The 16,020-nt window shown below is 46.9% G+C and overlaps 1 protein-coding gene across 1 annotated transcript; it reads left to right on the forward strand.

The window, feature by feature from the left end:
• Nucleotides 1-8,476: 8,476 nt before the first annotated feature.
• LOC137360574 (ranBP-type and C3HC4-type zinc finger-containing protein 1-like) lies at nt 8,477-15,499 on the forward strand (the record flags this gene model as incomplete). The annotated part of the gene is made up of 4 exons (XM_068025972.1): nt 8,477-8,637; nt 11,070-11,181; nt 13,024-13,203; nt 15,271-15,499. Coding segments are annotated over 4 exons (564 nt in total), but the record flags the coding sequence as incomplete, so codon positions are not given.
• Between the last annotated feature and the right edge of the window lie 521 nt (nt 15,500-16,020).

Here is a 16,020-nt window from a genome sequence, read left to right on the forward strand (position 1 = left end):
GTATTCTTTCTAATCAATAACCATATATTCTTAATGGGTGCCGATTACGCATGCTACATTTTGTCCTGATGTTTGAATTCTACATAACCAGCCTTTCAGTTATGTTCAACCAGGCAAGTAGTATCATCACACTCCTGATTTGTGCCTTGCAGATGGTGGACAGGCTTTGGGAGTCAGAGGAGAGGTTATCGCCACAGAATTCCATCAGTACCTGCCTCTTTGTAGCCACAGTATTTATACCCCTACACCTAAACATTACCCCAATATGACCCCCCAGAATGTTGCTAGTGGGGGATTCAGCATGGCAATGCCATTGACATCAAGGGAGATGGTTAAATTCTCTCCTGTGTAACCTAACTTCAGTTTGCCACTTATCAAGCCTCAAAGCTGATATTGCCACTTGTCAAGCCCAGACACCTCTCAGTCCAATCTGGAACTCTCCCAATCTTGCAGCAACCATACACTGTGCTACTGTCATCTCAGCAAAGCATCCCCACATCTGACCTAACATATACCACTCATTCAGAACCTATGAAGATCTAAGCCTCTGAGTCTCGCCACCCCATGATTCACACCAACGTGATGTCCTGGAACTGAGATGATTCACCTCCAACAACCACAACCATCTTCCTTTGTGCTCAGTATAACTCCAATCAGAGAATTTACCCCCTGATTCCCATTGACTTCATTTTTGCTAGGGCTCCTTGATGCCATACTCGGTCAAATGCTGCCTTGATGTCAAGGGCAGTCACTCTCAACACACTTGTGAAATTCAGCTCTTCTGTCCATGTTTGGACCAAGGCTGTAATGAGGTCTGGAGCCGAGTGCCTAGGCGGAACCCAAACTGAGCATTGGTGAGCAGGTTGTTGCTGAGTAAATGCTGCATTATAGCACTGTGAAGGACACCTTCCATCACTTTACTGATGATCGAGAGTAGACTGATGGGGTGGTAATTGGCTGGGTTGGATTCGTCCTGCTTTTTGTCGACAGGACATACCTGGGCAATTTTCCACGTTGCCAGATAGATGCCTGTGTTGTAGCTGTACTGGAACAGCTTGGCTAGGGGCGTAGCTAGTTCTGGAGCACAAGTCTTCAGTACTAAGCTGGGATATTGTCAGGGCCCATAGCCTTTGCAGTATCCAGTGCCTTCGGCTGTTTCTTGATATCACGTGGAGTGAATTGGATTGGTTGAACACTGACATCTGCGATGCTGGGGACCTCAGGAGGAGGCCGAGATGGATCATCCACTCAGTACTTCTGGTGCTGCTCCTAGCATGCTGTCCAGCACTCTTCATTGAACCAGGGTTGATTCCCCCAGCTTGATGGTAATGGTAGAGTGAGGGATATACCAGGCCATGAGGTTACAGATTATGGTTGAATACAATTCTGCTGTTGCTGATGGCCCACACGCCTCATGGATGCCCAGTTTTAAGCTGCTATATCTGTTCTGATTCTATGCCAATTTGCACAGTGGGAGTGCCATGCAACACGATGGAGGGTATCCTCAATGTGAAGACACGACTTTGTCTCCACAAGGATTATGCGGTGGTCACTCCTGCCAATACGGTCATGAACAGATGCATCTGCGGCAGGCAGATTGGTGAGGACGAGGTCAAGTAGGTTTTTCCCTCTTGTTGGTTCCCTCACCACCTGCCACATCCCCAGTCTAGCAGCTATGTCCTTTAGGACTCGGCCAGCTCGGTCAGTAGTGGTGCTACCGATGGACATTGAAGTCCCCCATCCAGAGTACATTCTATGCCCTTGCCACCTTCAGTTCTTCCTCCAAGTGGCGTTCAACTTGGAGGAGCACTGATTCATCAGCTGGGTCCTGGGAGGGAGGGGTGGGTGTTGGTGGTAATCAGCTGGAGGCTTCCTTACTCATGTTTGACCTGATGCCATGAGACTTCATGGGATCCATAGTCAATGTTGAGGACTCCTAGGGCCACTCTCCCTTAATGACACTGATTCCCATCTGCCACCTTCTTAGTCCAATTTCTCATCAATATCCCTTTGCAGCTTTTTGAAGCATTATCTAACCTGCAATTTGGGATGATCTGGAAATTTCGACACCATTCCCTCTAGGTTTATATCTAAATCACTGAGATGTTCAGTGAACAGATGCGGTCCCAGAATTGAACCCTGTGAGTCACCATTACCCACTTCCAACCACTCTGAGAAACTGTCCCTAACTCCAACTCTTTCCCCTGCTAACTAATCTTTAACCCCATTTGCTATCCTTCCCTAATTCCATCTCCTTAATCTTCTCTAGTTATCTCTCATGTTGTACCTCGTCAGAGGCTTTCCTAATGTCCATGTACACTGCATCCACTGCATTTCCCCAACTACTATGTCTCTTGCCTTCTTTGAAAATTATTTGTCAAGTCCCTTTTAAAATCTGTGTTGACCTCAAATTTTGTTTGATCATTCCATTTGATCATGCCTTGGGATGTTTTAATATATTAAGGACACCATATAAATGCAAGTTGTTGTTATCTATATATCTGGTAAGTTCAACCTTAATTCAAGACTCTAGAATGTTACCTACCACACAAGCTACTGGTGCTGTACTTACTCAGTTTTGCTCTGTCTCCCTGTTTAAAAATGGGACTTGCATTAGCCTTTGTCCTCTGGCACACATACACATTCAGTAGACCCCGGAATATCATTCCTAGAGCCGTGGCAATCTCCTCTCTCAGGATCCCAGGAAAATGCTACACACAGTGGTTCAAGAAGGCAACCCATCCTTACTCTTCCCTTTACTGTTTCTGCTCCACCATAAGCAGCCACTGCATCCATGCTCCCTCTCTGCACCATTCTCTGTACCTTGTTGAGGGAAGATTGTTTCTGGAGAGTGTGATTAATTAGTGATTTTTAAAAATTCATTCACATGTTGTGAGCGTCACTGGTAAGACCCGCATTTATTGCCCATCCTAATTGCCCTTGAGAAGGTGGTGGTAAGCTGCCTTCTTGAATACAACTGAGTGGCTTGCTAGGCCATTACAGAGGGCAGTTAAGAGTCACATTGCTGTGGGTCTGGAGTCACTTTTTTTTATTCGTTTGTGGGATGTGGGTGTCACTGACTAGGCCAGCATTTATTGCTCATCCCTAATTGCCCTTGACAACTCACTGGCTTGCTAGGCCTTTTCAGAAGGAAGTTAAGAGTCAGCCACATTGCTGTGGGTCTGGAGTCACATGTAGGCCAGACCGGGTAAGGACAGCAGATTTCCTTCCCTAAAGGTCATTAGTGAACACAAAAAATAGGAGCAGAAGTAGGCCATTCGGCCCATCAAGCCTGCTCCACCATTTATTACGATCGTGGCTGATCTTAGGCTTCAATTCCACTTTCCCACCTGCTCCCCATATCCCTTGATTCCCTGCGAGACCAAAAATCTATCTATCCCAGCCTTAAATATATTCAATGATGGAGTATCCACAACCCTCTGGGGTAGAGAATTCCAAAGATTCACAATCCTTTGAGTAATTTCTCCACATCTCAGTCCTGAATGATCGGCCCCTTATCCTGAGACTGTGTCCCCGTGTTCTAGATTCCCAGACCAGTGGGAACAATCTCTCAGCTTCAACCCTATCAAGCCCTTTCAGAATCTTGTATATTTCAATGAGATAGTCTCTCATTCTTCTAAACTCCAGAGAATATAGGCCCAGTTTACTCAGCCTCTCATCATAGGACAACCCCCTCATCCCAAGGACCAATTTAGTAAATCATCACTGCACTGTCTCCAGTGCAAGTATATCCTTTCTTAAATGTGGAGACCAAAACTGGACGCAGTATTCCAGGTGCAGTCTCATCAAAGCCCTGTACAATTTTAGTAAGCCTTCTTTATTCCTGTACTCCAATCCCCTTGCAATAAAGGCCAACATGCCATTTACCTTCCTAATAGCCTGTTGCACCTGCATGTTAACTTTGTGCATTCCTTGTACGAGTACCCCCAAGTATCTCTGAACATTAATACTTAACAGTTTCACACCTTTTTAAAAAAAAAAAATTCTGCTTTTCGATTTGTACGACCAAATTTGTACGAACAACTTCACACTCCCTTACATTATACTCCATTTGCCATCTTGTTGCCCACTCGCTTAACCTGTCTATATCTCTTTGCAGTTTCTCTACATCCTCCCCGCAGCTTGCCTTTTCACTGAGCTTTGTATCATCAGCAAACTTAGATACATTACTCTCTCTTTCTTCATCCAAGTCATAATATAGAGTATAAATAGCTGAGGCCCCAGCACTGATCCTTGCGGCACCCCACTATTCACTGCCTACCAACTTGGAAATGCTCCATTTATGCTCACTCCCTGCTTCCTGTCTGTTAACCAATCCTCTATCCATGCTAATATATTATCCCCAACACCATAAGCCCTTATCTTGCCTATTAATCTTTTGTGTGGCACCTTAATGCCTTTTGAAAATCCAGGTATACTACATCTACTGGTTCCCCTTTATCTACCCCACTAGTAACATCCTCAAAAAACATGTCAAACAGGATCTCCCTTTAGTAAAACCATGCTGACTTGTTCTAATCACACTATGCTTTTCCAAGTGCAACGTTAAGATTTCTTTAATAGTTTCCAGCTTCTTCCCAATGACTAATGTTAGGTTAACTGGTCTGCAGTTCCGTTTTCTCTCTCCCTCCTTTCTTGAAAAGCAGTGTAACATTTGCCAACTTCCAATCTGACGGGACCATTCCTGAATCTAAGGAATTCTGGAAAATCGTAGCTGGCGCATCCACTATCTCTGCAGCTATCTCTTTTAGAACCCTAGGATGTTGGCCATCTGGTCCTGGGGACTTATCAGATTTTAGTCCCTCAAGTTTCTCCGATACTTTTTCTCGGTTGATATCAATATCCTTAATTTCCTCACTCTTTGTAGCCCCTAGGTTACTGCCTGTTTCTGGTATGGAACTTGTGGCTGCGAGTGTGAAGACAGATTCAAAATATTTGTTCAATGCCTCTGCCATTTCCTCATTCCCATGATGATTCCTCCTAGAAACATAGAAAATAGGAGCAGGAGTAGGCCATTCTGCCCTTCGAGACTGCTCCGCCATTCATTATGATCATGGCTGTTCATCCAACTCAGTAACTTGTTCCCGCTTTCCCCATCATATCCCCCCCATATCCTTTGATCCTTTTTGCCCCAAGAGCTATATCTAACTCCTTCTTGAAAACATATAATGTTTTGGCCTCAACTGCTTTCTGTGGTAATGAATTCCACAGGCTCACCACTCTCTGAGTGAAGGAATTTCTCATCTCAGTCCTGAAAGGTTTACCCCGTATCCTTAGACTATGACGCCTGGTTCTGGACTCCCCCATCGGGAACATCCTTCCTGCATCTACTCTGTCAAGTCCTGTTAGAATTTTATAGGTTTCTATGAGATCCCCCGTCACTCTTCTGAGCTCCAGAGAATATAATCCTAACCGACTCCATCTCTCCTCATATGTCAGTCCTGCCATCCCAGGAATCAGTCTGGTAAACCTTCGCTGCACTCCCTCTATAGCAAGAACATCCTTCCTCAGATAAGGAGACCAAAACTGCACACAATATTCCAGGTGTGGCCTCACCAAGGCCCTGTATAATTGCAGCAAGACATCCCTGCTCCTGTACTCGAATCTTCTTGCTATGAAGGCCAACATACCATTTTCCCTTTTTACAGCCTGTTGCGCCTGCATGATTACCTTCAGCGACTGGTGTACGAGAACACTCAGGTCTCGTTGCATATTCTCCTCTCTCAGTTTATAGCCATTCAGATAATAATCTGCCTCCCTGTTTTTGCTACCAAAGTGGATAACCTCACATTTATCCACATTATACTGCATCTGCCCACTCACTCAACTTGTCCAAATCACCCTGAAGCCTCTCTGCATCCTCCTCACAACTCACCCTCCCACCCAGTTTTGTGTCATCTGCAAATTTGGAGATATTATATTTAGTTCCCTCATCTAAATCATTAATATATATTGTGAATAGCTGGGGCCCTAGCACCGATCCCTGCGGTACCCCACTAGTCACTGCCTGCCATTCAACAAAAGACCCATTTATCCCTACTCTTTGTTTCCTGTCCGCCAACCAATTTTCTATCCACCGCAATACACTACCCCCAATCCCATGCGCTTTAATTTTACACACTAACCTCTTATGTGGGACTTGGTTGAAAGCCTTTTGAAAGTCCAAATAAACCACATCCACTGACTCCCCCTCATCAACTCTACTAGTTACATCCTCAAAGAATTCTAGTAGATTTGTCAAGCATGATTTCCCTTTCTCTGCCTCTAAGGGACCAATGTCTACTTTAACTACTCTTCCTTTTTATGTACTTATAAAAGGTCTTACAATCTATTTTTATATTTCTGGCTAGTTTACTCTTATATTCTGTTTTTTTCCCTTTTTATCCAACTTTTTAGTGGCCCTTTGCTGGTTTCTAAAACAATCCCAATCCTCAGACTTGCTGCCATTGTTTGCAACATTGTAAGCCTCTTCTTTTAGTCTAATACTCTCCTTAACTTCCTGAGTGAACCATGGATGGGTCTTGCTTGACGTGTTTTTGTTTTTGAACAGAATGTACTTTTGTTAAATCCTTTGAATTGTTTCTTCAAATGTTTCCCACTGTTTATTTACCGCCATACCTTCCAACTATTTACCCAATTAACCTTAACCAGTTCTCCCCTCATACCTTCATAATTGGCTCTGCTTAAGTTTAAGGTTCCTGTTTGTGATTGAAATGTGTCACTTTCAAACTTAACATGATATTCAATGGTATTATGATCACTGTTTCCCAGTGGAATTTTTACTATGACGATGCTTATTAACCCTGCTTCATTACACAATACAAGATTTAAGATAGCTTTATCCCTCGTTAGTTGTACAACGTATTGCTCCAAGAAACTGTCATGAAAGCATTATACAAATTCATCTTCCAGACCACTGTTGCCAATTTGAATATCCCAGTCTATATGCAGATGAAAGTCCCCCACAATTAATATATTACCTTTTTTACATGCTCCAATAATTTCCTGTTTAATGTTCTGTCCAATAATATCCAATACTGTTAGGGGGCGCGTAAATTACTCCCACCAGTGTTTTCTGACTCCTGCTATTCCTAATTTCCACCCAAACTGATTCTACTTCATGATACTCTGAGGCCAGATCCCTTCCTATTAATGTCCTTATGCCATCCTTTACTATCAGGGCTACCCCTCCTCCTTTGCCATTCTGTCTGTCTCTCTGAAATATTGTGTACCCTGGAATATTCATTTCCCAGCCTTGATCTCCTTGTCATCATGTCTCGGTAAGGCAATTAGATGTAGATCATTAACCTCTATTCGTGCCACTAATTCATCTATCTTATTACAGATGCTTCGTGCATTCAGATAAAGGAACTTTAATGTCATTTTTTTTACCTCTATTCCCTGCAATAACCTTGTTTGCCAATGTACAGTTATTGTTAAACTCTCTGTCCCCATCTGTCTTGTTCTGTTGGGAGTTACACACATCACTATCCTGCTCCAAAGCCCTGACCTGTCTCTCTTTGGATTTCTAAGTTTCCCTTTACCCAAACTCTTTCCCTCCCCCTCCCCCCCCCCCCCCCCCCCCGTTAGTTTAAAGCTCTAATTCCAGCCCGGTTCAAGTGAAGCTCATCTCCACGGATTAGCTTTTCCCTGAATAGTGCCCCTGAGAGCCAGTGCCCTAAGAATCAAAACCCCTTCTTCTCACACTATGCATTCATGCCAAACAAGTGCCAGACAATAACCATCTCCAGTAAGAGAGAATCTAACCATCTCCCCTTGACATTCATGGCATTACCATCCTTCAATCCCCCACTATCAACATCCTGGGGGTTACCATTGACCAGAAACTGAACTAGTCAAATTCTCTAAGCAGAGTATCATTTTCTGGTTCTGCCTATGTCATTGGTTCCCACATGGGCCACAACAACTGGATCCAGATGGTTTTTTTTTACGACAATGGTTTCACGGTCACCATCAGACTAGCTTTTAATTCCAGATTTATTGAATTCAAATGTTACCATCTGCCACGGTGGCATTCGAACCCATGCCCCAGGGCAATCGCCTGGGCTCTAGATTACTAGTTCAATGACATTACCACTACGCCACTGCCTCCCCATGTAGGTAAGGATGGCAGATTTATTTCCCTAAAGGACGTTCTGGTTCATGAACGTCCTTTAGGGAAATAAATCTGCCATCCTTACCTACATGGGGAGGCAGTGGCGTAGTTTTTATGACAATCCAGTAGTTTCATGGTAACCATTACTAAGACTAGCTTTTTATTCCAGATTAATTAATTCATTGAATTTAAATTCCACCAGCTGCCATGGTGAAATTTGAACTCATGTCTCCGGAGCAATAGCCTAGGCCTCTGGATTACTAGTCCAATACTATAATCTATTCAGAGATGTAGCTGCCAGTGACGCTGTTGGTTTGTATTTTCCCTTTGCTGCTTCAGGAGCTGGAGGAAAACCGTCTGCAGAATTACCAGAACCTCCTGCAGCTTGACGGCCAACACCTCGTGCTCAATCGCGAACCCATCGAGTGTCGCATCTGCCTGTCGGATGTGAAGCCAGAGGAAGGGGTTGTACTGCGAGACTGCCTGCACTCCTTCTGCAGGTGAGAGGATAATAACAGTACACCCACAGCCACAAACCTGCCTTTCTCTTCCAGTGATCCTCTCATTGTAGACATTTCTAGTTTCATTTTACTTTTCACACCTTTTTTCTGGTTTTTTTTCTCAGTCACTCAGATATTGTCCTTCTTGCACTCCTACATGGAGCTAGGTCACGGATTAGCTGTGATCTCATTGAATGGTGGAACAAGCTCGAGGGGCTGAATGGCCTATCCCTGCTCCTATGTTCCAGTTCATTCTCAGGGTGTGGGCGTTGCTGGCTAGGCCAGCATTCATTGCCCATCCCTCGCTGCCCTTGAGAAAGTGGTGGTTGGCCACCTTCTTGAAACACTGCAGGTTTGATCTAACTAAATGGCCTGCTAGGCAACCTCAATTCAGAGTCAACCACATTGCTGTGGATCTGGAGTCACATGTAGGCCAGACCAGGTAAGGACAGCAGATTTCCTTCCCTAAAGGACATTAGTGAACCAGATGGGCTTTTGGACCTCGTATTTAAAGACTAGCCACTGGGTTACATGGAACTGCACTCCAGCACGGATACTCATACGTGAAAAATACAGCTTACATTTGTATAGCGCCTTTCACATCCCCAGGACATCCCAAAGTGCACCACAGCCAATGAAGTAATGTTAAAGTGTAGTCACTGTTGGAATGTAGGAAATGCAACAGTCAATTTGTACACAGCAAGATCCCACAAACAGCAATGTGAGCGACCAAATAATCTATTTTAGTGATGTTGGTTCAAGAGAAGGTGACAGGACAAGTTGAGAAGACTGTTAATAAAGCCAAGGGTCCCTTATGTTTGTTAATGGAGGAATAGGGTTCAAAAGCAAGGAAATTATACTAAACCTTTATAAAACACTGGTTAAACCCCAGCTGGAGTATTGTGTCCAATTCTGAGCACCATATCTAGGAAGGATGTGAAGGCATTAGGGAAGGCGTGGAGGAGATTTCCGAGAATTGTTCCAGGGATGAGGGACTTTGGTTACCTAGATAGATTGCAGAAGCTGGGGCTGTTCTTTCTGAAGAGAAGGTTGAGAGGAGATTTGATAAAGATATTCAAAATCATGAGGGGTTTGACAGAGCAGAGAGAGAGAAACTGTTCCAATTGGCGGAATGGTCGGAGTCGGAAGGACACCGGTTTAAGGTGATTGGCAAAAGAACCAGAGGAGGAGATGTGGGGTTTTTCTTCACAATGAGTTGTTGTGATCTGGAATGTGCTGCCTGAAAGGGCAGTGGAAGCAGATTCAATAATAACTTTCAAAAGGGAATTGGAAAAATACTTGAAGGGGAAGGTTTTGTAGTGCCATGGAGAAACAGCAAGGAGTGCGACTAATTGGGTAGCTGTATCACAGACGTCAAGACAAAGTACAAACAGGCATGATGGATTGAATTACCTCTTGTGCTGTAAGGTTCTATTATACTACGATTGAAGGATAAATAATAGCCAGGAAAGTGGCACTAACTGCCCAGCACTACTTCAAATAGTGGAATGTTTTACATCCAACTGAGAGAGCAGACAGGGCCTGCAGTTCAAGTCTCATTTGAAAGACAGCACCTCCGACAGTGCAGCACTCCCTCAGTACTGACCCTCCGACAGTGCAGCACTCCCTCAGTACTGACCCTCCGACAGTGCAGCCCTCTCTCAGTACTGACCCTCCGACAGTGCAGTGCCCCCTCAGTACTGACCCTCTGACAGGGCAGCACTTCCTCAGTACCGACCCTCCGACAGTGCGGCACTCCCTCAGTACTCGCCCTCCGACAGTGCGGCACTCCCTCAGTACTCGCCCTCCGACAGTGCGGCACTCCCTCAGTACTCGCCCTCCGACAGTGCGGCACTCCCTCAGTACTCGCCCTCCGACAGTGCGGCACTCCCTCAGTACTCGCCCTCCGACAGTGCGGCACTCCCTCAGTACTCGCCCTCCGACAGTGCGGCACTCCCTCAGTACTCGCCCTCCGACAGTGCGGCACTCCCTCAGTACTCGCCCTCCGACAGTGCGGCACTCCCTCAGTACTCACCCTCCGACAGTGCGGCACTCCCTCAGTACTCACCCTCCGACAGTGCGGCACTCCCTCAGGTCTTTGAGTTGGAAACTCTGATGTTTTGACTCAGAAGTGGGGGTGCTACCCACTGAGAAATAGCAGACTGCTAGAAAGGGAAGTGTAGGGCTGATGGCAATAAAACCTGTCAGAAAGTGTGATCAGAACTTGGAAATAAAGTTGTGGATAAATGTGAACTGGGAACTCTGGGTTGACCCAAGAACTGACTTATGTCTTAAATGGATCTATCTGGATAAATAAACCAAGATGGGCTGTACGGCTTTCTTCATTTTGGTTGGGGCGGGAGGTGGGGGGGATTAATAATTTTACAGAGATAGGATCAGTAATGTTGGTTGTGCCTGACTGCTGTCCGCAGAGACTGTCTGAAGCAGCTGATTCGGTGCTGCACTGACCCACAGGTACCCTGCCCGTATCGGGATGAAAGCTATGCGTGTAATAGCAAACTCCAGGAGCGGGAAATCCGAGCGGTGAGTGACCTCTGCAACCCAGGGTGGGAGGGAGTGGGGAAGATAGGTCTGGTGTGTACAACCCGGGAGGTGGGGAGGGGTCCAAGTGGTGAGTGACCTCTGAAACTCGAAGGGTGGGGGGGGGATGGGGGTGTGGTGGCATGAGCAGTGAATGACCTCTGGAACAGGAGGTGAGGGGTCAGAGCAGTGTGTGACCTCTGGAACAGGAGGTGAGGGGTCAGAGCAGTATGTGACCTCTGGAACAGGAGGTGAGGGGTCAGTGCAGTATTTGACCTCTGAAACTGGAGGTGAGAGGTCAGAGCAGTATGTGACCTCTGTAACTGGAGGTGAGGGGTCAGCAGTATGTGACCTCCGGGATTGGAGGTGAGGGGTCAGCAGTATGTGACCTCCAGGATTGGAGAGTTCATTTCTTTCCTGTCACTTACACTCTCTCTCTCTCATTTTTTCTCTTGCTATGCAATAAATCCACTGATCTCGCATCTCTGTGGCAGTGATCTAATTGAGGTGTTTAATATGATGAAAGCATTCAATAGGAGGGGGAGAGAGAAACTATTTCCTCTGGTGGGGGGAATCCAGAACAACAGGGAATAACCTTCAAATTAGAGCTAGGCTGTTCAGGGGTGATGTCAGGAAGCACTTCTTCACACAAAGGGGAGTGAAAATCTGGAACTCTCTCCCACAAACAGCTGGCACTGGGAGTCAGATGTGTAGCTTTCTGTTGGGTAAGGGGTTGAGGCACAGATCAAACATGTTCTAATTGAATGGCAGAGCAGGTTCAAGGGGATGAACAGGCTTGAGGGGCTGAATGGCCTTCCACCACTCTTATTATTTTGTGCTACTTTCTTGTCTTCTGATTGTCCACTCACGGTCTGCTCCATGTGATCTCTCTCTAGGGAAGGAGCACAATGGAAGCAGATTAATGGCAGCCAGTGCAGCAGCTGGTCTCAGCACCCCTGGGTGGGGGAAGTGGTGGGGGTAAATCTTCCAGAGTGTCTAACAACCCTCCGTAACTGACCACAGTCCACAAAGCCCGGCTCCAGAGGGTGGACAATAGGTGGTGAGGGCTGGGAGCACAGGTTGTGATGTCCTCTGCAGTTAAATAGCCCACCAACACTTAGTGCAACTGTGACTATAGTGAGGTACCAGAGGGTCTCTGATCCCTGTCCAGCAGAACCCCAACAAGCAGTACTGGATCTGAGGAAATTCGTGCCACTCCATTGCTTGCTGCAGCAGGACTGTTCATGCCTGAGTCACTGAACTTTAACCTTCAAGAAACAACTAGTCAGCACAATGTTGGAGCCATTACCCTCATCATCGATATTATTATTGGATTAATCTAACCCTGGGGTATAAACAACTAAATCTTTAACCAACAACTTATATAGTGTTTTTAATGTTGTAAAATGACCTAACGGACTCCACAGGTGTGTTATCAGAGAGAATCTTAACACTAAACCACAAGAGGAGATATTGGGTCAGATGACCAAAAGCTCGGTCAAAGAGATAGGTTTTAAGGAGCATCTTAAAGAGAGGTAGGAAGGGAATTGCAGAGCTTGGAGCCGAGGCAACTGAAGGCACGGCCACCAATGGTGGAGTGATTAAAAGGCCAGAATTAGAGGAGTGCAGAGATCTCGGAGGGTTACGGGGCTGGAGGAAATTACAGCAAAAGGGAGTGGTGAGGACATGGAGGGATCTGAAAACAAGGATGAGAATTTTAACATCGAAGCATTGCTTAAGTGGACGCCAATGTAGGTCAGCGAGTGATGGGTGAACAGGACTAGGTGTGAGTTAGGACAGGGGCAGCACAGTGATAAACTTTGCTCTTTGATTTGTGCTTTTCAGCTGGTTTCCCTCGATGATTATGATAAATTCCTGGATCGCAGTATGAGTGTTGCAGAGACCAGCAGTGAAAACAGTTACCATTGCAAAACGGCAGACTGCAAAGGCTGGTGTATCTACGAGGACACAGTCAATGAATTCCGCTGTCCCATCTGCTTCAAACTCAACTGTCTGCTCTGTAAGGTGAAGCTCAACGAGTTCAGCCTACAGCACTGTCAAACTCACACAGCACTGTACTATCAGAGGGTCAGTACTGAGGCAGTGCCGGAGGGTCAGTACTGTGGGAGTGCCGCAGTGTTGGAGGGTCAGTACTGAGGCAGTGCGGCAGTGTCGGAAGGTCAGTCATGAGGGAGTGTCGGAGGGTCAATACTGAGGGAGTGTCGGAGGGTCAGTACTGAGGGAGTGTCGGAGGGTCAGTACTGAGGCAGTGTCGGAGGGTCAGTAATGAGGGAGTGCCGCAGTGTTGGAGGGTCAGTACTGAGGGAGTGCCGCACTGTCGGAGGGTCAGTTTTGAGGGAATGCCACATTGTCGGAGGGTCAGTACTGAGGGAATGCCGCATTGTCGGAGGGTCAGTACTGAGGGAATGCCGCATTGTCGGAGGGTCAGTACTGAGGGAGCGCCGCACTGTCGGAGGGGCAGTACTGAGGGAGCGCCGCACTGTCGGCGGGGGATCAGTACTGAGGGAGGGTCAGTACTGAGGGAGGGTCAGTACTGAGGGAGTGCTGCACTGTTGGAAGTGTCTTTTTGGATGAGATGTTAAACCGAGGCTCTGCTGTCTTGGGTAGGTGTAAAAGAGACCATGATTTGTCATGATAATTTAACCCTTTTAGTCCCGGGATCATTCTGGTCAATCTGTGCTGCCCCCTCTCCAAGGCCAGTATATCCTTCCTGAGGAGTGAGGCCCAGAACTCCAGATGGAGTCTGACCGGAACTGAACACAGTTACTCCGGATGGAGTCTGACCGGAACTGAACACAGTTACTCCAGATGGAGTCTGACCGGAACTGAACACAGTTACTCCGGATGGAGTCTGACCGGAACTGAACACAGTTACTCCGGATGGAGTCTGACCGGAACTGAACACAGTTACTCCGGATGGAGTCTGACCGGAACTGAACACAGTTACTCCGGATGGAGTCTGACCGGAACTGAACACAGTTACTCCGGATGGAGTCTGACCGGAACTGAACACAGTTACTCCGGATGGAGTCTGACCGGAACTGAACACAGTTATTCCGGATGGGGTCAGACCGGAACTGAACACAGTTAATCCGGATGGAGTCTGACCGGAACTGAACACAGTTACTCCGGATGGAGTCTGACCGGAACTGAACACAGTTACTCCGGATGGAGTCTGACCGGAACTGAACACAGTTACTCCGGATGGAGTCTGACCGGAACTGAATACAGTTACTCCGGATGGGGTCTGACGGGAACTGAACACAGTTACTCCAGATGGAGTCTGCGCTGTACAACTGACACTTCACTATATTCTACCCCTTTGTATTCCAGTGCCTCAATATAAAGGCCAACATTGCATTAGTTTTTTTTCACCCATCCATCAACTTTTAGAGGTTTCTGTATATAGAATCCTAAATCTCTCTGCTCCTCCATTCTGACCATTTAAAACATACTCTTTCTACCCCGATCCAAAATGGGTGACCTATACTTTCCAGATTGCCCACTCTCTTAATCTGTTAACATCCTTTTGCAGCTTCCTGCTCTCGTCTACAGTATTTCCTGTACCTCCTACTAATTAATGGGCATGGGAGTTGATAAAAGACTGAAGTCCATCCAGTTCACCTACTACCTCGATAGTCCCAGGATACAATGATGATGGAGTTGTTAATGAATCACAGTGATCAATCTCTATCAGAGTCTCCAACAGACCCAGGCATGCGGTGAGGAAAACCCCTAGGGATGGAGAGCTTTGCGAACCAGAGGTCAAAACTCATCTGTTCTTCCCCGAGCGACACACATCACTCCTCCAGCCCTGTTTTTGAGAATATAAATACTGTGAATCGTTAAAGTGGAGTTTGAACTTCTCTCGTGATTCACTCCCTCTCCGTGCCCAGGACTGTTAAAGCCAGGTCCTCACTGAGTGAGCAGTGGCACGGGAGCTGGGTTTATCCTCTCTGGCCAATGACCCCCCCCCCCCCCCCTCCCTGTTTATCCTGCAACCTCTCGCACCATCTCCTGCCTCAGCATCCCAGGCCAATGATTGTCTCTCCCTCCTCTTCCCTGCCACAGGCAATCCACGAAGGAATGAACTGCAAACAATACCAGGATGACTTGCGTAGCCGAGCACTGAATGATTCTGCTGCTCGCCGCACGACAGAGATGCTGAAGGTAAGCCCTTGAGATTTAACTCGCTGGTGGGTTCCAGAAGAATGGGAAGGCTGCCAGAGGTGAGGATTTAGACACCAAACGGAGGAATGCGTGAAAGGTTTCATACTTTTACCCTGTCCTGGAGCGTGAGAGACGTGTTAGAACAGCCTCCCCAGATATGGAGCCAGAATCAAGCATTGGAAAGGTTTGGGATTTGTAGAGAATCCAAAGGAAAAGCTTGAGAAATGGAAATGATGGAGGAACTGTTAACAATGATGGAGATGGAAGAGTGTATCCTTTTAAAGACATGGCAGCATTGGCGGAAACTGTTAACCCATTCGCTGCTTCCAGTCCTTCCCCCGCTCCCCATTCGCTGCTTCCAGTCCTTCCCCCGCTCCCCATTCGCTGCTTCCAGTCCTTTCCCCCGCTCCCCATTCGCTGCTTCCAGTCCTTTCCCCCGCTCCCCATTCGCTGCTTCCAGTCCTTCCCCCCGCTCCCCATTCGCTGCTTCCAGTCCTTCCCCCCGCTCCCCATTCGCTGCTTCCAGTCCTTCCCCCGCTCCCCATTCGCTGCTTCCAGTCCTTCCCCCGCTCCCCATTCGCTGCTTCCAGTCCTTCCCCCGCTCCCCATTCGCTGCTTCCAGTCCTTCCCCCCGCTCCCCATTCGCTGCTT

Source organism: Heterodontus francisci, unplaced genomic scaffold (assembly GCF_036365525.1).
Source record: "Heterodontus francisci isolate sHetFra1 unplaced genomic scaffold, sHetFra1.hap1 HAP1_SCAFFOLD_2404, whole genome shotgun sequence".
Classification (NCBI taxonomy): Eukaryota; Metazoa; Chordata; class Chondrichthyes; order Heterodontiformes; family Heterodontidae; genus Heterodontus; species Heterodontus francisci.